We start from the raw sequence: 26114 nt of genomic DNA, 5'->3' as shown, positions 1-26114 counted from the left end.
TTGTCACAGAGACCTATCCCACCACAGCTTTTTTTTTTCCCCAGGAGAAAATAAAAGTCACTGTTTAAATTCTCTGACACCTTCTCAGAAGAGCCAGCTCACTTAAGAACTGGCACACCATGAGAAGCCCTGTCTGTCTAAGATTGTCACCCTGGTTGCAGGAACAGGTAGGTAGGCTATCCCTCCTGCATCCCTCTGGACTCCTGATGGGCCTGGATGTCTCTTTTACAGTCCCAGGGAGAACTGCTGGATTCTCTTGAGCCACAGGGCTGGTCCACAACCCTTCGGCCTGCTACGGGGGCTACAAGTCCTTCTTAATGAAGCACAGCCTCAGTCACCTGACCTTGCCACTATGTCTCTCTCAGAGCACAGGTGAGACTGCTCGTTTTCCTCCTGACTCTCTCCCCTGAGTGACCCCATGGACTCCAAAAGGCAACAACATCTAAACTACCTAGGCACTAGATTGCCCTCCCCTCCCCCTGCTACTGATACCTCTCGGGCACTTCTCCCACCACGTGGCCTTCAGCTCCCGCTGCCGACCTGGCCCTTCAGTCCAGCCTTGCTCACTCCAGCCCCTCAGCAGACCCAGATCTGCCTTCTTCTGCCTCCTCCATAGGCCCCTCTCTGGGAACTGCACTTCTTCCCATTGTCTCCAGCTCCTGCTTCAGCTCAGCGCCAAGGTCAGCAGCCCTCATCCCTGCAGCCCACTCTGCCTCTCAGACTTCATCTATGCTGCATCTGGCCACAAGGCCTCCTCATGGCTCCTGTCTGCTGCCTGGAACATTCTCCTTGAAGCCTGGGGCTCAAAGACCTGGATGCTGTGTCCCCTCGGCAGGCACTCGGTGCCTCTGTGCTGAGTGAAGTGACAGGTGAGTGTGACAGCCAAATAGCAAATGGCACATGGTAACATCTTTTCAGTCTGTGGCAGGTGGTTGGCATTTCAATCAGGGGCTGCTGTCTCCTGAGGTAGCCATCCAAGGCATCGCCAGTCTGCCACCTGCTCCCCTACCTGGTGCTGCCCCTGGTGAAGTGGCACACCCCCTCAGACCCTGGGGGACTCAGCAAGAGAGACAGGACAGTGCTTCTGGCAACATATACCTTCCGCTTGCTGATGGAATGAATGCGGTCCATGAGGCTGGCTCAGTGTGCTCAGAGCTGCCGCATGCTCTATGTGCCAACCCTTGCTTCCACACTCTGGCATGTTTTATATTTCACAAACACCATCATTCCACTCAAAGGCCAGTTTCTAAAGACTGAGACGTCGCTCCCTGCCCACGCCTGCACCTGCCTGAGCCAGGGTAGGAGCTAAGGGAACGTGCAGCTCCCTGGAAATAGCAAAGCCATAGGGTGGGAGCTGGGCCCATGGGCGTTACCTGGTCAAAGCCCCGCAGAGGGATGCTGCGCATCATGACGGTGGTGTCCAGTCTTAGCCCAGTGAGGAAGCCAGCACACTCCAGGGCCACATCTGCCAGAGACAGGCTAAGGAACGCTAACTAGCTGATCGTGACGTGGGGAGCCAGGCAGCAAAGCCCCTAGGGACCTATGCCAGCAGCCCACTTCCCACAAGTCCCCAGATAGTTCAAAGGAGGCTCTCAACACCAGCTGCAGAGATGCGGCTCCCCCATCCCCATCTCTCGAATTCTCAAATGCATGTCCAGGGTGAGATGGGGGGGCTCCTTCCAGCACCCATGGATTGATCAGGCGGCTTCTGCCTCCATGGGGCATCTGTCCAGACTCCCTGGAGTTTAATCTTAGCGCCCGGGGTTAGGCCTACTCTGTGGGGTCTGAATGGTGACAGAAAGAAAACGCCCCTTCCGTGAAAGACACAAGACAGCCGCTTCTGGCCTGTGTTCCCATCTAGCGGACCCAGCACTTTCATCTTCCCTCAGATGTGCCCCCTCCTGATTCCAGATCCTCTTGTGGCTCCTTTTCTGACCTTTCCTAGTTCTACTGCTCCCTGTAAAGGAATAGGCCTGAGTGGGGCTGCTCTCAAGGGAGGATCACCTGCCTCACGGCTGTGTCCAGCTGCCCTGCTGACTCGGCTGCTTCAGTGTGTGGCTCAAGAAAAGCCTCCAGGAAGCCCTAGCCTCAAAGGTCAGCCTCAAATTATCCCCTGAGTACAGGTCATCTACCCTGAGTGGCCCTGTAAGTGCCTGCTTCCAGGCGACAGAGTGTACTCCCTGACAGACAGCGAGCGGTGGGGGAGGGGCTCTGGGCTTTGGGCTTCCACTCTCAAGACTGTAGGCACAGCGCTTTGTCATCTGCGTGCTATCAAAAGATACAGCTGGCTCCGACCACCAACCTGTTGGAGGAATGGACACAGAAAGAAAGAAGTGAGTCACATGCTGCCTGCCATCAGACACAAGCAGTTTTCTGAGTCGGGGCTCCGCCGTGGGGACAGGGCCCTTCAGCCTTCGTGCAAGGCACTTGGTCAGCTGATATGTCACTGTTGATGAGTCAGCTGAGGCTGATTGTTCAAACAGGTTGTCTCAAGGTACAAAACCCACTTCCCAGAGGCTCCAGCTGTGAAATACAACATGACAGTGTCATTGAATCAGGAAATTGCCTGGTGATGAAGGATGTGAGTGGTCAGTGACAAAACAGCACATGTCCCATGAATGGCCTTGGAAGTGGGACCAACACGGATTCCATGGACATGTTGAGAAAAGCCCAGTCAGAGGAAGCAGAGGGTTTTCCTTCTGTCCTAAGGTAAGTTCTATATTGAGGTCTCTCTAGACCTCCTGCAGCCAGGGTAGAAACAAAGAGACACTTTGCAGAATGGGAAAGGCACCGGATAGTGGGGAGGCTGGAGGGGCTCCTGGAAAGCATCATCTGTGGGCAGAACACTTAGACCATGGAAAACCAGGCCAGAAGGCCAACATCTGCCTGTACAGCCCCAGCACACACAGGCCCAGGGCCAGTGAGCCCGCTCCTCTGAGCAAGGACAAGGGTATCTGGGGGGAGGGGCAGACACAGGACGCTGGGACCCAGCAGAATAATTTAAAATATCTGCCACAGTAGTATAAATCTCCTCCTGTAATTCAGCTCCACATTTGGCATGCACACACATACACACACACTTGCGCACATGTACACACACGCACATGTACGGAACCTAACTCAGAACAAAAAAACTCCCAGCCTGGGAGGCAACATGTGGGTGGGCTTGTCAGATCACCCCTTCAGACTTTGAACAAGAGGAGGTGATGTAAGGATGGATAAGCCCAATGTCAGCTCTAATCCTGGCAGGTACTAATGATATAATTCCATTTCAAGAACTGGTGTATCCCATGGAACGCTCCTGCAGGTGCCCTGCGGGAAGCAACTGGCACATGGCTTCTTCTTGGGAGCTGGAGACAGAACCATGAAGTCACATCTCGGGTGAGTGCAGAGGGCTCAGTATATGAAGAGGTTGAGGGGGACTCATGCACACATGTGAGTATCACATATATGTCTACGCATAGATACATTTTCAAAATTACAAAACCTAACTTTTTTTTGATTCGATGTATAAGGAGAAAGGTATAAGCCTTTCTTTAAGAGATGAAATTATGAGTTGCTTAAAATCCAAACAGAATATCCTGCCCTAAATGCATGAACAAAGTTGGGTTAAAGCATCAGTGCTGAAGACACAGTGAGTGTCCTTTGCTCTCTGCTTCCAGTGGCAGCAATAGCCTGGGCTGACCGCCTCCCAGCCAGGTGTGCTGTGTAGGTGCTGGGGGAGCCCCTCTGTCCACCAATTAGCCTATCCCTGCTTATCTCTGAGCCTTCCTGCCTTCCTAATGTGTGCCCTTCGGCAGCCCTTGGCCTATAGGATAGCTCCAGGCTCTCATATCACATTGCTTTGTGCAGCAACATGGTTTCCTGATTTAGGCAAAAATATTATGTTTTTGCAGCACCCGCATGTCTCCCCACCCTCCTGCACCGTGCCGATAGGGAGTTGGATGGGGAGGCAGGGCGAGCGGGCACCAAATCCCCAGCTCCTCCCATGGAGCTCGCTTAGTGCCCTGGGCCTCCTATTCCCACCTCAAACTCAAGGGTGTCCCCAATCCTCAGGCTGCCAGCTCTGAGGGTACATATGGGAGGAGGCAGGAGTCGGCCAGGCCATTCTTAAGGGAGTGTCCTTGACCTAATGTGTGCAGCTAAAATCTCACAAAAGCAGGTGTCCACATGTATCAAGGGAAACTCTGGGCTTCTTCTTGCCTTCACGTGGCAGGATTATCAACTGTGTTGTTTTTTCACCCCACCCCTGCCCCCAATTTATCAAATAATGATTACTCTTTGAAGAATGAAAGATCCAAGAACTCAGCCAGAGAACTCCCTTGAAATGAAAAGTAAGAACATGCTAGAGACAGATGCCACAGAGTTTCTAGGTCACAAGGAAGGAGTGTGCCAGAAGACAGGGGCACCATTTTGATTTTATTAGTAAGTTTGAAACTGCAGATCAGCTTCTGGTGGTTACTGAGGAGATCCCCGGCCTGAATGGGGGTCTGGGAACGGTAGGGCCGAGACTAAGTGCCAAGGCACAGTGACCAACACAGGTCCTGGCCAGCCATGGAAGGACAGCAGAGCTTGCAGCAGCAGAAGTCAGGGGACTAGCTTATTGGACCAGGGAGAAGGGGATAAGTGAGGCTCTGGGGGCTAGAAACATTCCCCTTATCGTTAGAAGGCCTGAGACTAGGGCAACAGCCCACGCGGGAAGTCAGCACCGGCACCTTGGAGCCCCGATTCAATTTTCCATGTGTTCTGGGCAGCTCCACTCTCTGTGCCTTTTGGTGTGCAAACATTTTACATGAAGGTATAACTACAGTGGGATTAGCCTAATCACAGGGCAGGCTTTCTTGTTCAAAATCTGAACAGGGGGGAGGAAGCAAAAACAAAAGCCTTAATTCAAGCCCATGAAGCCCTGGCTTAAAAAGTTTTCCACCTGCCTCTCAAGTTTGAAGGCCCCTGATCTGCCGCCCAAGGGGAACACCCATACAAAGTGAGGGCCTCACGGCAGGCACCTGGCCCCTTGGCAGTCCTAGTCCTGCCAGTGCAGGAAATGCCAAACGGGCCCCAGGGAGGCAGTGCATGGATGGGGGGGCGCCAAGGTCTCTACCCCAGTGGGGGCTAGCCCCATCCCACCCTCAGGGCCCAATGCTGGGCCCACTTCCACCAAGCCAGATCTTCTACATTCTGGCCCCATAACAGATGCCACCCTGAGGCTCTGGCCCCGTAACTACTGCTACCCTGAAGAGGTGTCTTCCTCAGCCTCTGAGCTCTGCATATCTTAGCCACAGGGACACGCCCAGGGACATGGTTAGCAGTGCTTTATAGGCTGGTAGCCAAGTCCAGGCTATTGGCTGGTCTCCCTTTTGCTGGACACAAAGATGTCACACTAAATGAATATGAAAAGTAAGCAGACAATGAGAAAATTAAGTGACAGTGAGTTTTCGTAAATTAACGGCTGTGGTTCTTTGCAAAATAAAATTTACATTCTTGTCTCTTATGCAGAGGAAGAGGAAAAAAATGATTATAGTACCTGGTCAGCTTCTGGACTGAATAAGAGTCAAACAAAAGCTCCTTCCATGATCAACTCTGACAGGCAGCATTAAATCACCCCAAGTTACAAAAACTGTCCCTGCTTCACTGTCCTCGGGGCCCCAGGACAGAGAGGGTCAGGCTGTGGAGCAGTCATGGAACAGCATACAGTCCCAGGCTGGCGAGCAGGCTGGGCAGCTATAGGAGAGGTCAGTCAGCCCCTCGCTCTGCAGACAGGCCTTCAAGGAGACCTATGGGACCTGAGTGGGCAGCAGGAACAACAAGATCCTGATTCTTATCTGGAAATGGCAATTCCATTGTCTGGTATGTCCAATGTTGGGGAAGAGCCACCTTTAAGTGTGTCCAGTCTCATTCAAGTCCTCTTTTCCATCAGAGCAAGATGCTGACATTGAAGTAAGCCCAACTCCAGCTCAGAACCCTGCTTTGCAGAGCTGACCTCCAGAACTGGAGGGAGCTCCACACAGGAGCGCTGACCAGGTGGGCCAGGGAGTCTAGAGTAGAGTGACCTTGATGCCCCACCCTTAAGGCACCTGAAGAGTGGCCGCAGGCAGGGACCAGAGGGTCCTGGGCCTGGGCAGTCTGGGAGGCTGGGCCCAAGTCCCCACCTGGCTGCCAGAGGCAGCCCTCCACATGAACAATCAAAGGTCATGAGGCTGTAAGATCAAGGTGGAGCCAGGCTGCCTCAGGGGCACTCGGATCCAAACACCCCAGTGCCTGCCTCCTTACAGGAGTTGTGGGGAGTGGGCCCACCTTTCACTCTTCCATGTTCCCTCCACCTGCCCAGGGGTTGCCCACCGAATAGCTGAGCCATGCAGGGCTGCGCACCACCACTGAGCTTCCTATGCAAGGCTATGCACCCCCTCTGTGCCCCCATTTCCTCCACTGGTAGTGGATAGCTTCCCAAAGTGGCCATCATTTCCCTGCCCATTCCTTCCAGGGGGCTCCTACCTGCCCAGGGAACCCTGTCCTTTCTCTGGAATCATCCACGCCATCTTCAATCTGTCCTGGATTTCCACAGAAAAATGAAGAAACAAGAATAATGGAAGAGGCAAACAAGCCAGACACAAAAGTGGCATTCAGGAGGCTGAGCTGTAGATGCCTACCTGTGGAGGCCCACCTCACCCCGGCCTGGCCTTAGAGGGTCCTGCTCACAGACTCTGGAGCTCCCCCTGTACTTGCTGGAGTCTTCTACATGTGATCCATCACCTCCAGGGGTTCCAAACCAGGCACCCAGCTGTGTAGTGAGGGGGTTGATTCTATTTTCTGCCAACTGGGCTCAGGCCTGGCCACCGGCATCTGCCATCTGTCCAGCCCTGGGCAACCCAGACACCTGTACACAAACAAAGGAGGAAAGGGGGCCCCTCACATGTCCATGTAGCCGGGACGCCACTGTGGCCACAGGGGTCCAAAGTCCAGCCAAGGTGGCATGGAACAATCACGAGAAGTCAAAGGCTGCAGGCCCCACCATGGGCTCCACTCACCAGTTTTGAAGCTACTGGTCACTGCCCCACACAGACAAACCCGGAAAGAAGGTTAACTGCTGCCCACGACCCATCATGGGAAGAGAAGTAGGGTGGGAGGCCCTGTGCATAGTGCAGACTCCACAAGAGACCTGGGGCCAGGCGTGCCCATCCAAAGCTTCCAATAGGCCATGGGGAGCCAGTGAATGAACACAGTGCCCGCTGCAGGCGGAGGCCAGGCATGCTGGGCACCCTTAGCCACTGGCTGGGCCTCCTGGATAGGACCAAGTAAAACCATCCCCGCCCAGTGACAGGAGGCACTTGGGGCTAGGGGGCAGCCCTCAGGTCCATATTAATTTCAGCTCCATTTTAAAGGCGAGTTAAAATAAACATGGGGAATATTTATAAGGCAAATAAATCTGGCAGAAACAGCTCCTCCAAGTGTGAGCAGAGGCCTCCCCCTCAGCCCCAGCCCAAGCTGATAAAATACAGAAATGCTACTGTAGACCCTGCGGGCTTATTTTGACTGTGCGGAGGAATGTAACATGTAAACACTGACTCCCATATCACACTGTTACAACTTGCATTAACAGCACCGGACAAAAGCCGCATTTTCACAGAAGCATCGTACAGGGATATATCTCCAGCTTAATTTTTTAAAAAAAACCATTTCCTCACATAAATCATGCTCAGAACTAAACGGGTGACTGATACATTGCAAACACTTTTTTTCTTAAACAATAACATACCTAGATTCCTTCTAAACCAAAGAGCTTTTTTTAAAAAAAATCTTCTAAATGTTTTTTTTCTGAAGAAAATAAACACTGCAGTTTCTTTCCTGTCTTCTCAGCTGAGTGAGCTGCTGCCCCTAGCACACAGTCACAGAGGAGCAGCCCAAGCCAGGGCCACCTTGCTGAGCGCCACCAGTACCCACTGCACCTGGACTTCCCTCTCCAGTCCTGTCTGAAGACAATGCCAGGCACTCCTGCCAGTGGCCCAGGAAAGCCAGAGTCGAGCCAGAGCATGACGGGAACTCAACTCGGGGACAGAGCTTTCAGATAGCTTGAGGGGCTCGCGGGGACGGGTGGCAATGCTGGACCTCGGCAGCCCAGTCTCCACCTCACCACACCATGGATGAACTGCAGACACTCAAGGACACAAAGGCGAATCTGACAGGTGGAAACCCTAAGGGAAAATATAGGGGCTTTTTTTCAAAAACCATCTTGGGGGTGGGGTAAGCTTTCCTGAATATGCAATAAATCTAAAAGCCATTAAGTGTAAAAAGAGATCTAAGTTACATTAAAAAAAAAACATTTGTACACTGCACAAGTTAAAAGACATGACAAGCTGAGAAAATCTGCGACATAAACGACATGGGATCACAGCCCTAATATGCAACCAGTTGGAAGATAAGAAAGAGATAAGAGAAGAAAAAGAAAAGCCAGACAGAAAGCGGGCCAAGGACCAAGCTGACAATTCACACACACACACCCTCATATATGAATTTACATACAGGCACTCAATTTTAAACAGTCAATAAATACACAAAAAGATTAATAATAGCAAACAAATAAAACCACGTCATGTTTACCTACTGGAGAGTCAACAATAAAAGAACAGAAACCCAGAAATTACGCATAAAAAAGTAACAAACATGACAATATAAAAATTAAAAGCTTCTGCATGAAAAACTATCGCCAAGTCAAAAGACAAACCACAGTCTAGGGAACTAGTGGAAGGTGATGGACACACACCTGAGTGAGCCTGAGCACAGATGTTGGGAGGGACTCAACATGCCTCTGGCAGAAGCAATTTGCAGTCACCCCATGGAAGCAGGAGAGGCTCCTTTCGGTTTTCTGCCTTTTGGAAAAGCTAATGCCCACGTGAGGAGGAGGAGACAGGAAGCACAAGTGCACGTGTGATACGGTGTGGCTCGCCGGGGGGGAACATGTTAGCAGACGTGTGAAAGTGTGAAGGGCACCTGCCTAGACTTGAGGTTTCTACTTGTGGAAACATCAACAGGTATTTGTAATGCATAAGAAGCACTTACGACAGTATGTAAGATGCACACCAAAGGTTTTCATTGCGACATTTTATAACAACCGAAAAGAGAAACTACTGAGATGCCTGTGAATGGTGGAAAGATAAAATAAACTACGCCATATCCGTTCAAGGGAATCCACCCTCAGCCCTGACCAAAGATGCCATGTGAACAGGGAACGATGATGGCTAGCAGAGCACATGGCATGCACACATACTCCCCATGTACACAACACACATGCACACAACACATGCATATACACTGCCTCACACGTATACTTGTGCACACATGCCTGTCCACCTCTGGATACACTTTTCCACCCATATTTTCTTGCAAGCAAGTCCCAAGGCCGCGGAGTGCTGCTGATGACCAAGCCTCTGCTGCCCTCTGGTGGCCTTTCCGGTCCCAGTGAGCATGAAGTCCCTGCGAGCATGACGTTCCCGCCACACTTAACAGGCAGGAGCTGTCTGGACCTGGAACCCCCAACAGCCTGCTCTGTGGGTGCATGAAATGAACTTAGTGCATTTTCACTTTCCTGGAGAGTATAAAACCACTCATTCCACAAGTATTTCCACAACTGGGCTGTGGTTACTGAGGTCTTTGGAGCCTTTGCTAGACCACAGGGAAGCCCAAGGTGTGAACCAAATGAAAGCAGGGACGTTTAATCGAGGCTGGAAGGGTCAAGGGTTTTTCCTGATAACTTGAACCTTCTTTACCTCCTTGAATGCCACTTTGGAAACCACTGCCCTAGACAATAAATGTCCAATTCACTCGGTGACACACATGCCATCACTTCTAAGACAGTCACAGGATGTGTCACCAAACCCTCTATGGGGCATGAATAGCGGGCTTTCTGTCCTCCTCTCAAGTAGATGGGAAAGAACACACTAGGAAAGGACCACACAGCATTCTACATGGCCCCGACACGTAGGAAGGTGAACAAAGAAGACCCCCACTCAGGCACACATCAGGTCTTACGTTTTTCCAGGGGATTCCTTCAGCCAGAAGATATCATCACTTGTAATTCCGTGTTCCAAGGCACCTTCGATCTATGCAGAAAAAAGGATTAATGTGAGAAGAGTGTAATCTGGCCTGTCCTGGAGATGTCCTCAAAGGGGATGCCCGTTTAGTAGATCCAACTCAACCAGAACCACCCCAACCCACTTGTGAGTGTGCTTCCTTGCTCCACAGACTTTTCTTCAGGTTGGGACCTCTAGGGACAGGTAACCCGTCTATATCTAACTTGGTGTGCCATCTGCCTAGCACAAAAGCACCAAGCTCTCTTAGGCTGTGTGAGGAGGCCACAGAGCCAGGGTACGACCAGCAGGTATTTCCTCTCTGCTCCTTGGGACATCCACCTTGATCCAGATTCAGGGCTGTTGGGAGGACAGGGGGAAATGAGGGATGGAGGGGCAAGCCAGCTACAAGGGCGCCAGGCTGAAGGCTGAATGCAACTGGGCACCCTTGAGGGACAGTACAGGTGGGCCCCGTGCCCAGGAATTATACAGAGCACCCTGTGTCCCCGCAGGAACTGATGGGGGGCTGCTAAGCAGGTGGACAAGTCACCAGGACAATTGCCCTCTCAGAGGCCTTAAGAAGAAGACGTACTGGTGGAGAGGAAATGGATTTTATAGTTTATGACTCCAACTGGCAAAAAACAAAATAAAATAAAGTCAGGAATTTCTTGGGTTTGTGGAAGGAAAATCAAAAGTTCTGAAAATCAAAGGGACTAAAACACAAGTAAATCTTGGCAGGCACCCAGGGGGGTGGGCCGCGGGGTCATCCTGGGCAGAGTGGCAGAGAGCAGAACAGCCACGGAGCTGCCCTCCCTAGGACTGGCAGGTCCTGCCTCATCCCCTTCTGGGCAAATGGAGACATCAGCAGTTGCTCAGCCGAGGACCAGCAGGGTAAGACCAGGCCAGCCCCTCCTCAGGGTGCCCTGACTCGGGCATGTGTGCAGCTCTGCCTGGTGCCTTAAAGGAGCTGAGATGACCGCCTGGCTGCCGGAAGCTGACTATGGCCTTTAGAGGCTTTAGGCAGAACCAGCATGGGTCCGGCTACTGGGTGAAGGGTCACTAACGGTCACGCACTTTGCCCCGTCTGTTGTAGCTACCGTAAACAACAGCACCCTGCCATCCTACAGAACCATGCAGTCTGCCCAACAGCCAGCCCTGTGCACAAACTGCCTCTGGAGGCTGCTATTGCTGGCCTGACAACAGGAGGGGAGGTCCAGTGGCCCCTGAGAATTAGAGGTATGCTTTTCCCTCTGTGCTCCATTTTCAGAGAAAGCATGAAACAGAAAGTGCAAGTTCAGGATTTAGATGTCTGAGAAAAAGCAGAACCACACTCTTTGTTCTTCCTCCATTCGTGCTCCACCTAGGTCTAAGTAGGAGGCAGGAGTGGCCTCTAGGCCCATGGGACCTGTGGGCCTGTACACTTTACTGTGGCCCACATGGAGGCTCAGGGCTCAAGGCACCCAGTTACGGGATCCCCTGCGAGACCCGTGAGGATATGGCCTCAGCCAAACCCCTCTGTTCCTGCTTCCCATTCCCCCCCACCACCCCCTGGGGGCCTCTTCCTCAGCTCCATCTTCCTCACAGGGGGAGGACAGAAAGCCCCCACATGTAAGAATGGGCCAGGAGGTGTGGAGTGAGGACCTCCTCAAAGTTCACCCCTCCATAAAAACAGCAAAAGAACTGGAAAAAAACTGTCAGATTAAACTTTTTCATAATTCTGGAAATAAACTGAAGGCTTGTGGCAACACAGAGAACATTAAGTCAAGAAAAATGGCTAAAACTTGGTAAGAATGGTTAAGTTTTGTGGAGTTTTAACTTACTCTAGTCCCATCCCCCAACTCAGTGGCAGACTTGAAAAATGACAGTACCAAAGAGAGCAGAACAGAGCCAGAGCCCATTCAAAGCTCTTTCCCAAAGAACAGTCATTGGTTGACCTGGCTAGTGGTTCCCTGAAACACCCCACTCAATAGGCTTGTCTTCATCTGACCTTGCTCGAACTTACCCAGTGCTGAAAGCCTCTCCCTGGGGAGGATTTGCCCAATGACTAAACATCACGGCTGCCTGAAGTGATGGATAACAGTTGACGCAAACAACAGACTAACCAAAAGTGTAAAAGGAAAAGCTGAGGAATGAGATGTCCACAGGGGCTTTGAAAAGCTCCATCATATTCCTGAGATCTAGGCAGCTAGGTGTAAGCACTGGGCTGTGCACACACCCAGAAAAGACCTAAGATGGCCTCAGCTCTCACCTCTGGCTAATCTTGAGACCCTGCACATGCAGGAAGTTAGAGCTAAGGCAGAGTTCTTCTGAGTGTTAAAGGTGTCCACAAGGGTCCTTGGCAAAGACTGGGAGATTTCTTAGTTCCAGGTAATATCTAAGGAAATATCTATCCTGTCATTAGCTGACCACTAAGCTAACTGAGCAGAGACTTCAGTGTCCTCATATGACAAAAATGAAGACTTTACAAAACCAGTTCAGAAAAGTCACCCAGCAAATTAAGAGCAATAAACAAAACCCTACAGTGGAGGGAAATTCTGATTTCCAGAGTTAATACATTATTTTATTTGAAAAATTCACTCATCAACAAAAAACTACAAGACATGCAAAGAAACAAGAAAGTATGACCTTCATAACACTGCTGGTAGGAGTATAAAATGGTGCAGCCGCTTTGGAAAATAGTCTGGCAGTTTCTCAAAGGGTTAAACACAGAGTTACCCTATGAGCCAGCAACTTCACTCCTAGGTATGTACCCAAGAGAAGTGAAAATTTAAATCCACAGAAAAACTTCGACACAGATGTTCATAGCAGCATTATTCATAATAGCCAAAAGTAGAAACGACCCAGACATCCATTAATAGACAAGGAGGTAAACAAAATGTGGCATACACATACGACGGAATATTATTCAGTCATAAAAAGGAATGAAGTTCCGACACATGCTACCCCATGAATGAACCCTGAAGACATATGTTAAATGCAGGAAGCCAGTTGGAAAGGCCACATCTTGTGCACATTTATGTGCAATATCCAGAACAGGTAAATCCATAGATACAGAAAGCAGACCAGTGATGGCCAGGGACTGAGGGAAGCAGGGAGTGACTGCTAATGGGTACAGAGTTTCATTTTGGGGTAACGAAAATGTTCTGGAATTAAGTAGTAGAGATTGATGGCTGCACAGCTCTGTGAAACACTAAAAAAATCATTGAATTGTACCCTTTAAAAGGGTTTATTTTGTAGTATGTGAATTTTATGTCATTAAAAAAAGATTTGGGTTTGGAGGAGGAGGAACAAGGCTTAAGTCCTAGACATGTCAATATTTTGAGGCTGAGAGAAAAGGAGGCATCAACAAAGGGGATTGAGAAAAAGTGATACTGAGATAAAAGAAGAACAGATCTGGTGGTGTCCCAGGAGCCATCTGAAGAATGAATTGAGAATGGCTCTTAGAGTTCGTAGTGTGGGGACCCCCAGTGACCTAATTCAGCAGAATGAAATTGAGAGAGAACTGGAAAATAGAAATTGACAATAGTGAGCACACACACACACACAAATTTCTAAAGAAGAGTGGGGAAGACTGCTGGTGTGGGAAGCGTGGATGTAAACAGTGTACCACATGAGTCCAGAGACCATGAACATGGTCAGGGTGTGGGGGAAGACGGTGTTTTGAGGGCACTCACGTGCGTGGGGTACCTCGGCCGCCCTCCAGTAGCGATGACAATGTGCTCAGCCGAAAGCAGAGTCTGAGAAGAAACCAAGAAAGCCACAGTCAAACAGGTACACCAATGTCATCTACAAGGAGGGCTCAATGCCTGCAGGTGCCCCTGGGCAGAGACCCACAATTCTAACTGCAGACTCTGTACGCAGTAGCTCAGAGGCCAAGCAAAGCTGGGAGACCATCAGGGGTCAAGGGGACAGGCAGAGGATGGCAGGGAAATGTTCAAATGCAAGCACTTCAGTTTACAAAGCACCCTGCAGATGTCTCCATGAATCTCCACAAAACTCTGCAAGGGTGTGATCATCCACCCTTGTCACAGGTTGCCTGTTGCCCTCTGAAAGTGGCAACCAGGAGAAACATGCATAGCTTGCGATTCATTTTATCCCTCATAAAGAATTACAAGGAGCCTCAGAGGGATCTGTCTGGTCAACCGAGCAGAACTTATTACTGAGAATAGCACCAAAGTCCATGGAACAGTCAAGACTCACCTCTTTCCCACCTTTTGCGATACCGCGAACCATGTGCTCATTGACAAAGCTAGCCTTGATGTTAAAGTACTTGACTTTTCTATAAAATAAATAGAATTTTCATACATTTCCTATACAAATTAAGCGTCACCTAGGGAATTAAATAGAGAGCACTGTGCAGACTGCTAAAAGGTGAGCTAGGGCCCACAGTCCATCATCCACCACCCATAGCTCAGGTGGGGAAGAGGGGAGTGAAGAACTGCACTGGGAAGCAGCTCGCCATCTCCCATGTCCCCCGGAGGTTCCCTGGGACGTGGCGACCATAGCCGCCAGGTAAGGATGGAAGCCAGGTCAGTGCAGTCCTGAGAGCCCAAGTACAGTCCTGGTGTGTGATGACAGCAGTAGTTGGGCCTCCCCTGGGGTCAGTCCTTGTCATTGTCACATTCCTTGGATTCCTTGTGTACCAGGGAAGAGACCCCGCCCCCCCCACATGTGTATCCAATTGCCCTGAAACACCCAAATCACCAACTTTCCACTGGCAAGGGCAAGGGAGGACATCTGGCAGGTAGGCATCATCCCAGCTTTTAGGGGACAGTAAGGCTGGGAGAATGGGTATGACAATGAGGACACAAGGGTGGTCGGACACATGGTGTAAAGAAGCAGCCCACTCCTTTCTAATCACAAAGGCTACACTTTGGTAAGCCTTCACTGCCACCTTAACCTTGTGCTCTCCCCACTGCCAGGCCCTGCGCCTCCATGTTCTGCAGACGTCCTCACTCACCCCACAACCTGCTAACAGCAGCAGGATACAGACACACTGCATTGCTCTCCTTTTGCAGGCAACTCTGGAGCCGGCCTGGGGCCTGGCCTGTTTGGTGCCCACCCAGAGTCAGGCAGGATGGATGGCAGAGCCCGATGTTTCCAGAAAACTGCACAGGGGGACACCCAGAGATGGGAGCCCCATTCAGAAGAGAAATAACACCATACAGCTTAGCTCCCTGGGCGACCCCTGGGGAAGCCGAGGTGGCAGCTTCCTGGCTCAGCTTTCTTGGGTGAGGAGATACAAAACAGCTGCCTACTGCATAACGCAGGAAGACCCATCAGAGCCAAGCTAGGGATGCTCAGATGAGGACCACCAGACCTTTGAGGGACCACTATCCCTTTCATGACCTGCATGGGCACAGAGCAGAACTGCTGAGCAAGGAGCAAAGCTTAGCCTTAGTCAAGTGCAGTTTCAGGCACCTCTTCTCCTGGCAGCTGTCCTTGGGGAGGATTCTTCAGTGGGGCAAAGTATTAGCATTTGGACTAGGGGACCGTAAGGGGATGGTGGGACAGGATGGTTTCAGGAGGGAGTGATCATGTTACACATATGCTCCAGCACACAATGCCAGGCCCCTTCACCAAGCCCAGGGAGCTGGAAGTGTGCGATGTGGTGTTGGGTTCACAGTGTAGGAGGCATGAGGTGAGGTGTGGAGTTCATGGGGAAGCACCTGGGCCTCCAGTTTACACCAACCACATAACTGTGGTTGACCCTGGCAGGAGAAAGGCTGCCCACTCAAGGAAGGAACTGTCCACTGGGATGGCCCTCGCCAGCCTCCACATCTGGCCCTCGTGCTCTCAGCCCTGAGCACACCTGCTCCCCCTCCCAGTTACAGCCATTCCGCCAACGTGCCCCTTGCTCCTCACTGCTCTGGGCCTTGCAGGTAGCTCCCTAAATGGTGGCCTTCCACTCCCAGGGCACTCAGTCCATCCACTGCTTGTCTGCATGCCCCGCCTCATGAACAGGGGCCCCTTGTCTTATTGCTGCTGAGCCCTCCATTAGTAAGGGCTTGTCGTCAAGGCATAAAATGACCCAGAGAAGGCTAAAGAGCCAGATGAGGCTTCAGTACCTGTCCTGCAGTTGCACCCGGTGCCCCCAGTTCAGGGACTTCACGTAGTTTTGAACGGCTTCTGCCATCTTCCTCCTATTAATGCACAAAACCAAACGTTAAAACCACCACAGAAGCATTAGCTGTAGAGTCCCATAAGACTATTACATACAAACGGTGCATTAACAGAAACAAATGGCAGTATTTCTAAAGGTGGTAAAATGTGACGTTTATCCCTACAGCCACCGCCTCTGTCCCAGGTTTGGGGTCGTGAATCTTTGGACTCATGAAAAATAAGGCTTTGGTCTACAGCCATTAGGATACAGCAGTGGCCCGGCATCCAGGTCAACTGAGAACCATAAAGGGGCCTGTGCATAGCTTTGAATAAACCTGAAGTGGCTCCCATACTGAGCCACTGGCCTTTGGGTTGTGTCATCCTCTTGGGTGTCCTGTGCACTGTTCGACCTTCAGCAGCATCCAAGGGCGCTATCCAGTAGATGCAGCAGCATCGCCCCCTGCACCTGCTAGGCACTGACAAATGTCTAGGTACCCAGGACTGTACCAAGTGAGAAGCCCAGGTGAGACAGCATGCTCCCCTGAGAGCTAACAAGACAAACCTCTACCTCCTCTGTGAGTAGCAGAAAAGCACTAGGAATGGGCTGGGCTCCTCACCAGTTGTGTGGTACCTGCTGGGCGACCTCCCAGCCATAGTGGGGGGCATCTCTGATCATGCCCCCCAGCAGTGCTGCCTGGTGCATCAGCTTCTTGGGGATGCAGCCGACATTCACACAGGTGCCACCGAGGCCCCACCTGGTACCTGGTATGTTGGGAAGAGCACATTTAGACTTATATTCAGGTGACTCTAAAGGATTTCCTACACTTCTACAGTTGTTTAGAATTCCTTTAAGTTGGGTTTATAACTCAAACACAGCCCAGGTGACCATGTCCCACAGATTTGTTCCGTATAATTGTGTTCAGAATCATTTTTAAATGAGAAGAATAGAACTTTAATGTAACGAAGCTTATAAGAGAAACAACACTCTCTGGAGACTTGGGACAGGCTGGTTCTGGGCTCAACTGCCCTCTGTACCATGACTGCACCTCCACCCAGGCCCCTTCCCCAGGGCACATGGCTCCTGTCATTGGAGGCTGCCTACCTCGGGGGGAAGGCTCCACATAGTCTACCACGGCCACCTTCTTTCCCAGTTGAGCAGCTGGAATGACAAGAGAAGAAGGCAAGTGGGCACAACCGGGGAGCTGCTTCACAGCTGGGAACAGGGACCTCAGGGGCCCATGAGGCCTAGAAGAGAGTGGGGAAGGACCTGGGCCAGCGGCTGCTGGCCAGCTCTGCATCTAGGTCTCCCTGTGCCTGATGCCACCCAGCCATGCTGCCCACAGCTGGGAACCTTCTTCTTGGACCACAGCCTTTGCACCACTCACCATGGCAGCACTGGGCACAGCCTTCCCTCGCCTCCCACCCCACCTGGTTCCAGGCCCAGACACTCAGCAGTGCCCACCTGAGCCCAGTGCCCACCCTGAGCATGCTAGGATGCACTGAAGGAGTGCCTACCCCCCGGGAGAGGCCCTGGACTTGGACTCCCCTCGTAACCAACTCAGGCCCTCCCAATGAACTTGCCACCTCCTCTCCTCCCCACCAGACACTACGTGTGGCCTCCACTCATGGTCTGCCCTCGTCAGGGCCTCTCAGATGTGCTTTTGCTGCCTTGCTCTCAGGGTGAGGACACAGAAGCTCTGGAGAAGTGAAATGGCAAAGCCAGGGCCAGCCAGCCCCTAGAGGTAGAGTGAACCCAGGCACAAAACCGCACCTGCTGCCTGGAGCCTCCTGGCTCCTCCCTGGCTGTCAGCAGGTTCCCCTGGGCTATGAGTCCCTGATACCAGTGAGGCAGAGCTAATCACAGGGCTTCCCCTTGGCATGGTATTGGCCGAGCCCTGACCCTGGACTTGACTGTCTCAGAAAGCATGTCTGACTTAAATGTCATGAAGCCATGAGTGTTCCAAATACTACAGAACACACTCGATTCATGGGTATCAGAGCAAAGTTTTAGAAGACTTCATTTAAAAGCCCATTTGGCTCAACTAATTAGGATTCCAGTGCTCAATTTAAAAGCTCCGGCCAAGGGACCTCGATAATCATGCCAACGCCCAACTCTCACATCTGACCACAATAGACCAACAGGGACTAGATGCGCCCTCCCATCTAAAACAACCAAAAATCCAGACAAAGTACATGAAACAGTGGGTTTAAGACACTGGAGATCAGAAAACAAAGGACAGCAATATCGGAGCAACAGGAAAGGAACAAGGTGAGCCCCAGAATCGGAGTCTCCAGGACCCGGTATAGGGGGTGGTTCCAGCAGAGTTCAGCAGACTCCCTGGCTGAGGAGAGGGGCTGAGGGGCTAGGGTGACCAAGGCAGCCAGAGTTCCTGGCACAAATTACCAGAGAGGAGAGAGCTGCACAGAGAACCCTGGACATCTGATCAGTGCATGTGTGTGAGGAAACTACCCAAGGCTGGGAAAAAACCATCCAGAAGGATCAAAGGAGATAATGCTCACCCAAGGCCAGGAACAGTGTCTATTCCCAGAAGCCAGCCTGGAGAAAACACATAATTCCTGGGTAAGCAGAAGGGAGGTCATGCCACAGTAGTTGAGAATAATGACCCTAGATTGGGCACAGCTCCAGACCTGTCAAACAAATCTTAAGTAGAGGATCCAAAAAGATCAAACTCTCTCACTGGCAGAACATGCTCAAAAATATTTCTAGGAATACAAAAATATCGAAAGCCCAACAAGGTTAAGTTCAAAGTGTCTGAGATTCAACCAAAAATGACCAGGCAAAGAAGCAGTAAAATACAAGCTGTAAAGAGAATAATCAGTTAATGGAAACTGGCCAAGAGCTGACAAAGATGTCAGAATTAGCAGAAAACAGTAAAACAAGTACTATAACTATATTCCATATGTTCAGAAAGTTAAGGAGCAACATGGAAGATATAAAAAAGGACCTAAGTAAAATTTGTGGAGATGAAAATGCAGTACATGAGACAAAAACTATACTGAGTGGGAGTAATGATAGATTAGACATTGTAGAATCTTTTATTAGTGAATTTGAAAACATAGGAATAGAAACTATCCAAAATGTAAAGAGCACCAATGAGCAGCAGGGCAACTTTGAGTAGCCTAATATACAGGTAATTAAAGTCTCCAGAAGTGAAGGAGAGAGGGAAGGACAGGAAAACTATCTGAAGAAATAATGTTTAAAAATTCTCATAGCTTGATGAAAACTATAAATCCACAGACCCAGGAAGCTCAGTGAAGTCCAGAAGAAAAATGGTTAAAAACTACACCAAGGCACACTACCATGAAATCACCAAAAACCAATGAAAAGAGAAGATCCTAAAAAAAAAAAAAAAAAAAAAAATACACACACGACAGAATAACAAAGATAAAGAGGGTGGAGGATTTATCATCAGAAACAGTGCAAGAGAGAATGGAGTAGGGGTGGAGAACATCTTTAAAGTACTAAAAGAAAAAAAATGTCTACCTGAATTTTATACCTAGAAAAAATATTTTTTAAAAAGGCAAAATAAAGATATATTCAGACATTCAAAAACTGAAAGAATTCATTATGCCTAGAGCCACATTACAAGAAACGTTTTCGCATGTCCACAGGGTAGAAGAAAAATGATGTCAGATGGAAAGTAGGATCCACACCGAGGAATGAAGAGCACCAGAAACGGTGACCACATGGCAGGCTTATAAGATTTTTTACTGATTATTTAAAATTCTTTAGAAGTAACTGTTTAAACAAAAATAAGAACAATGTATTCTGGGGTTTAAAGCATGTAAATAAAAGTAAAATGTATCACAAGATCGAACACAGGCTGGGAGGGGAGAAATGGAAGCATGCTATTATACTACACGTGAAGTGGGAGAATATCACTTGAAAGTAGCCTGTGACAAGTTAAAGATGTCTACCATAAACTCTAAGGCTACTATCTCACACCATATTTGTATATTAATTCAAAAAGGACCAAGGGCCTAACTCCAAAAGCTGAAACTGTAAACCTCTTAGAAGATAACATAGGCACAAATCTTTGTGACCTTGGATTAGGCAACTGCTTCTTATATGATGCCAAAAGCATAAGCAACAAAAGAAACAACAGATAAACTGGACTTATTCAAAATTAAAAACTGCTCTATTGCAAAGACACCAGCAAGAAAGTAAAAAGATAATCCCAAGAATGGGAGAAAGTATTTACAAATCATATATTTGATAAGGGTCTAGTATATAGAATACATATGTTAAAAAAAAAAAACCCTCTCATAACTCAATAATTTAAAAAAACCCAATTTTTAAAAAGGAAAAAGTTCTGAACAGACATTTCTCCATAGATATACAAATGAAAGTCTACGCAATAACTTTTATAGAAATGTTCATAGTTGCATTATTTATAACAGCCAAAAAATGGAAATGATTCGAATGTCCATCAATAGACAAATGGATAAACAAAATGTGGTCTACTCATACAATGAAATAATACTCAGCCATAAAAAGAAATGAAGTACTATCACATGCTGTATCACGGATGGACACTGAAAACATCATGCTATGTGACAAAAGTCCACATATGTACATAAAATGTCCAGAATAAGCAAATTCATAGAGACAGAAAGTAAAACAGTAGTTGCCAGAGGCCAAGGAGTGAAGGAATGGGGAGTAACTACTAATGGGCAGAGTATATATGAGGATGTTTTAAAATTGATTGTGGGGCAATGATTGTACAGCTTTGTGAATAAACTAAACACCAATGAATTATGAACTTTAAGTGAGTAAATTGTATGGTGTGTGACTTATATCTCAATAAAGCTGTTATTAAAAAATGAAATATTTAGGGATAAATCTGACAAAAGATGTGAAAGACCTGTACATTGGAAACTATAAATATTGCTGAAAGAAATGAAAAAAAGAAATACTAAATAAGAGATATACCACATGTCCACCTATTCCTCTTTGAAGCGTATACCCAAGAGAATTTAAACACACACACACACACACACACACACACACGCATATATATACACACAGAATACCAATCAGCAAGAAAAAGGAATGAGCTGTGGATACACACAGCAACATAGATAAAACAAAATAATTATGCTACATGAAAGATGCCAGAAAAGTAAGAATACATATAGCATGGTTCCATTTATACACAATTTTAGAAAATGCAAACTAATCTATAATGAGAGAAAGCAGATCACTGGTTGCCTGGGGATGCAGCAGGGAGGGAAGAGCAGGAAGGGCTTCTCCAGATTTGAGGAAATTTTAGGGGTTATTATGGGCTGAACTGCGGCCTCCCAAACTGAAGTCCTAACCCCCAGTATCTCAGAATGTGACCTTATTTGAAGACAGGGTCTTTACAGATGTGATTAGGTTAGAGTGAGGTCATTAGGGTGGCCCCTAATCCAATTTGACTGGTGTGCTTACGAGGAGAATAAGACACACTCACAGGGGTACATAGTGAGAAGGAGGCCATCTATAAGCCAAAGAGAGAGGCTTCAGAAGAAATTGATCCTGATGGCACCTTGATCTCACACTTTCAGCTTCCATAACTGTGAGAAAATACATTTCTGCTGTTTGAGCACCCAGTCTATGATATGTGTTACAGCAGTCCCAGCACACTAATACAGGGGTGACTGGTACATTCACTATTTTGATTATGGTACTGGATTCACAGGTCTGTACATATGTCAAGCTGTCCACTTTAAATATGTACTGTTTATATTATGTCAATTATGTCTCAATAAAGCTATAAAAAAGTACCACAAATGCCACTGTTATAAAAGCCAAAGACAGACCTGAGAACTGTTTTGGGTTAATGAACTGTGTCTCTAGAGACAACACTGAAGTGAACACAAAGTCCAGGGCTTTCTCTTGCTAAAGGGAAAGGCAACTGGCCCATCTGCACAGTCTTTCCTGGGGTGGCTCTGTGGTCTAGTGGGGTGAGAACCTTGCATCCCTCTGTGGGCTCCCAAATCAGCTGAAAGACTTCACAGGTTCCTGCCCCCAGTGCAGGCTGGCCCCTCTCCCACCCCTTGGAGCAAGAGCAAATTTCTTTTACACCAACTATGATTCTAAAACCCAGTTATCTGCTGTCAGAGAGCCATAGTTTCATGGCCAGGATGCCTGCTCAACTCCCTCTGGTTTTGGACCTTGTTTCTCTCCCGTCTCCTCTCCTCCACTCTCCCATATCTGTCTCCTTGTCATTTAGACTGGGAAGCAGACCACTGGGCACTGCTAGTGCAGAGCACAGCGTCCACAGTGCAACACTGGCAATCTGCTCCCCACCGGGTTAGTGGCACTTGATGTCTCCAGATGCCTCTGGGTCCAGCCCACTTACTGAACACATCTTTACTCATCGCCCCTACCAAGGGTGCCTAGGCCCATTTGGGTGCCCAGGTCTATCTGGAGAGCAAGATACAGCCAGTGGAACAAACCGTGATCTCTGGGGGACAATTTTAAAAACAAGAACAGTGGAGCCAGAGACAGGGGCCAGATGTGTAGGAGGGGTGCAATTCTAAGTAGGGCTTTCTCAGCAGCAAAGACTGAAGGAAGGTGAGCGAGCCCCGCAGACAACTAGGCAGGTAAAGAGCAGACCAGGCACAGCAGATGGGCAGGGTAAGGTGCAAGGCCAGAAAGACCTAGGGAAGCACTGAAGCACAGCAAAGAGGCAAGAGTCTGGCATGGTATGAGTGAGGGTATGGGTAGTAGGAGACATATCCAATGGGTAGTGGCAGATCCTGTGAGGCCTGGAGGTGCTGTCAAGGCAGACTCAGCTATGTGCTGCACAGACGACTGGATGCAGCAGGGAGCAGGGCACAATGACAAGACTGTTGGAGTGACCCTGGCAGGGTGATACAGCCCTAGAGGCCAGCAGGCCAGCTGCAAAGACGGTGCATTCTGCTCATGGTCTCACAAGGCGTTTCCCCATCCAGCCTTGGAGAACAACAATGACCACTCCAGGGGGCCCTGAAAGATTGGAGGAGCCAGTTGGATTTAGGACACAGGACACATACCTTCCTTGGCACAGGCCAGCCCGCCGGATCCCCCGCCAATCACCAAGAGATCATAGTCCTGACGTCCTGCTGGGGTAAGGGGTGAAGGGTGAGAAGGAAAAGCCAGGATTGTTCCTGAAGGTAACACAATTTCCAAAGGGCAAGCAGTTCCATCCAGTTAAAAGTGGCACAGGATCTGTTTCATTGCATGGGAGACCCCACTCTGTGATGATGGGGGGTGATATATCACACATGTGGCAGAAGGCAGTGACTGGGTGCACAGTTGTCTGCACAAGACCTGAGATTACTCCATGCCAACTTCCCCTGGTATGGTGTACAAGTGCCTTTTCACGCCGCCCCCCACCCACCCACCCACCACCACTCAAGAAGAGAATTTAACTGATAGGACTACTCTGAACTCCAACATCATCCAACATTCTGAGCCAGACACAGGACTCAAACATTTTTCTTTCGTCTACCTGTTGTGAAGGTCACCTTTGTTATAAGTGAAGGAGAATAGAGAGCCGCCCCTGCATCAGCCATGCCTCTTAGAGCACCACCCAGTGCATGCTGGGCTCCGGAGGGAACCCAATCTGAGCAACAGCAAGAGCTGCGAGGCCTTGAGTTCCTCCCTGAAATATCTTTGAGGCTCACTGTGGTGTCATCTCAGAGGCAGCGTGCCCCTTCCACTCTTGAGCCTGGCACAGTAGACCAGTCACATCTTTCCTGCCCTGCAGAAGGCATTGCCTGTCTCTCTCCTGAAAACTATTGTGGAGGTGGAGGCAAAAAAAAACCACTAAAAAGGGCACACTGAGGAAGGGCATGGAGAGGGTAGGTAAGGGTAGGTGTGTCCTTAAGTGTGGCCAGCCTGTGACCCATGGCCCAAGTCAGGGACACCCAGCACCAAGCACAAGTCTGCTCCCTGTGAAGGAAGAAAAAAATAATAGAAAATGATCAGTAGGTGGGGAGTTAGGGGTGGGCGCAGACTGCTGCCAGGGCATCCAGAGCTGGCTGCTGCTCCCTGGCAAAGCCCAGGGTCGCAGGTCTGCTATCCAAGGCCAGTGCGCCTGCCCCACACCAGCATTAGAGCCTGGCTTGCCAGTGAGAAGGCTGCAGCCATCTGTACAGCCACCTCAACCTTCCTGGCTGCATCAGAAAACGCCCCGGAGTCCCATGCCTCTCAGGGACCCCGGCTCCACAAAGGCCCCACAGACCATGGTCTGGGGTCTGTGCTCCTGTAAGGATACAGGAGCTCAAGCCTAGAGGAGGCCCTGGCATGCAGTTGGGGCAGTCTAGGGAGCAGCTGCCCAGTGGGGACACTCAGCTGTGCCCACCCCACAGCCAGGATCACCTAGGTTCCCTCTAGCTGGCAGCATTTGAGCGCACCTGAGATGCATGTACAGGTACACATGGATCTAAGAGCCACAATTCGGTTCAAGCGGCCAGTCCGAAGTGGACCCAATTCCAAATTTCACTCAAGGACTCTGAAGAGGCCTTAAACTACTGTCAGTTATTCTGATGGCTTTGATATGAGCCTAGAGAACAGAGGAACAACTGCTGGTTGGAGAAAAGCTACCGCAGGATGAGGAGCACAAGCCTGCTGGGCAGAGCCAAATCTCTCTGGCTGCCCATGGTGGGGACAGAGGGGAGGTTTTGCCTAGGGGCATGCTCCTACCTTCCATTGCAGGTGCTGTTCCTTCCTGCCACCACAGCAGGATTCCCGCTGGGTCTAGACACCCCTAAGCCCCAGCTGTGCCCCTCAGCCAACTATCAGGCAGAGGGCAGGGTGAGCAGCTGGCCATTTGGATTGTGGGCTTATCTTTGGTGGTTTGCTCTCCTCACCCATTGTGCACACCCAGGAACTCTCTGGGTCTGATAATCACTTGCAAGAGGCCAGCAGTGGAGCCTTCTGTATGTGTAAGAAATCTGCCTGTAAACACATGGTGGGGTCTTGGTAGCCTGCTGGGGAGGAAGGACCCTGAAGGAGCCATGGTAGGCAGGCCAGGGGCTGTTGTGCAGGGTTACCTGTGCACTCCATGCACTCAAGTGCCTCACAGCCTCGCCCTCCCCACCTCAGACAGGCACAGCAGGCAGGGCTGATCCTGGAAAGTCTGTCTGGTCTTTGTGTTCTGAGCCTATTGTCCTTAAATTTTCTGCTCCTCTCTGAACACAGTGCCTGACACAGGAACCAGGAAGTGTGACAAAGCTGAATGAACAGTGTGCTGCTCTAGGAGAACCGCTGGTAGCAGATGTTAGGGAATAGATAACAGCAACACTGTCATGCTGGTTCCTGTTCAGGGGCTGCATCAGCCTCCTTCCAAGCCTGGGACAGGGCAGGCATCTTCCTGCCCTCAGAGAAACTGGAGGTGAAATGGAAGAGGAGGCTCAAAGTCAGACCAGGTGTCTTTCCTGGGGGTTGGCACTGTCTCCAGGCCCTATCTGCTCCTCAACACTGAAGCCCTGGGGGCAGAATCCTTGCCTCCTGCCCAGCTGGAAACAAAACACTCTACCCCAAGGCCGTGGGCTTACCCTCAGCCTGAAGGGCCCTGTGTGTGTGACCTCAGAGGCAGCTCTTGTTTACAGATCTTTCCCTTGGCTCCCCTGGATTCCCCTGGATTCCCCAAGGCCACAGCAACACATAGCTTTGTCCATTTAAGCATATGGTCAGCCCTCTTTCTCCAGTCCATCATTGGCCAAGGGTGTGGTCACTCTTCTTCCCACAGCTGCCATCTCTGTGAAAGAGCCTTTATCCCATCCTTACCCAGGCCCCTCAACACTCCCAATAGGGAGTTGTCCAAAAGCAGGTCTGGAGGTGGGTTATCGCACAGGCATATGGGGTGGGTAGCACCTTGATGCATGGGGCCAGCCATACCACCATGGCAGATGTGGTGGCACTGTGGGACAGCTCTGGGAGATTGGGTTCTGACTCTC

At 49.8% G+C, this 26114-nt stretch overlaps 1 protein-coding gene across 3 annotated transcripts in view; it reads right to left on the bottom strand.

Annotated features, from left to right (window-relative positions):
- Positions 1 to 26114, bottom strand: part of TXNRD2 (thioredoxin reductase 2) — a 51479-nt gene that overhangs the window by 24273 nt on the left and 1092 nt on the right. For 2 of the 3 annotated variants that reach the window (XM_039872873.1, XM_039872875.1), the window contains exons 2-10: positions 23205 to 23273; positions 17266 to 17322; positions 16781 to 16925; positions 16130 to 16204; positions 14262 to 14340; positions 13736 to 13798; positions 10024 to 10094; positions 2283 to 2302; positions 1374 to 1465 (exon numbers count right to left, since the gene is read on the bottom strand). In XM_039872873.1, the coding sequence (XP_039728807.1) occupies positions 1374 to 1465; positions 2283 to 2302; positions 10024 to 10094; positions 13736 to 13798; positions 14262 to 14340; positions 16130 to 16204; positions 16781 to 16925; positions 17266 to 17322; positions 23205 to 23273 (671 nt within the window). The remainder of the gene's footprint in view (positions 1 to 1373; positions 1466 to 2282; positions 2303 to 10023; positions 10095 to 13735; positions 13799 to 14261; positions 14341 to 16129; positions 16205 to 16780; positions 16926 to 17265; positions 17323 to 23204; positions 23274 to 26114) is intronic. The other variant, XM_039872874.1, reaches the window with a different exon arrangement.

Source organism: Pteropus medius, unplaced genomic scaffold, assembly GCF_902729225.1.
Source record: "Pteropus medius unplaced genomic scaffold, Ma_sr-lr_union100, whole genome shotgun sequence".
NCBI lineage: Eukaryota > Metazoa > Chordata > Mammalia > Chiroptera > Pteropodidae > Pteropus > Pteropus medius.
Note: the sequence above shows the minus strand (reverse complement) of the source record. Positions and strands in the feature narration are given on the sequence as shown.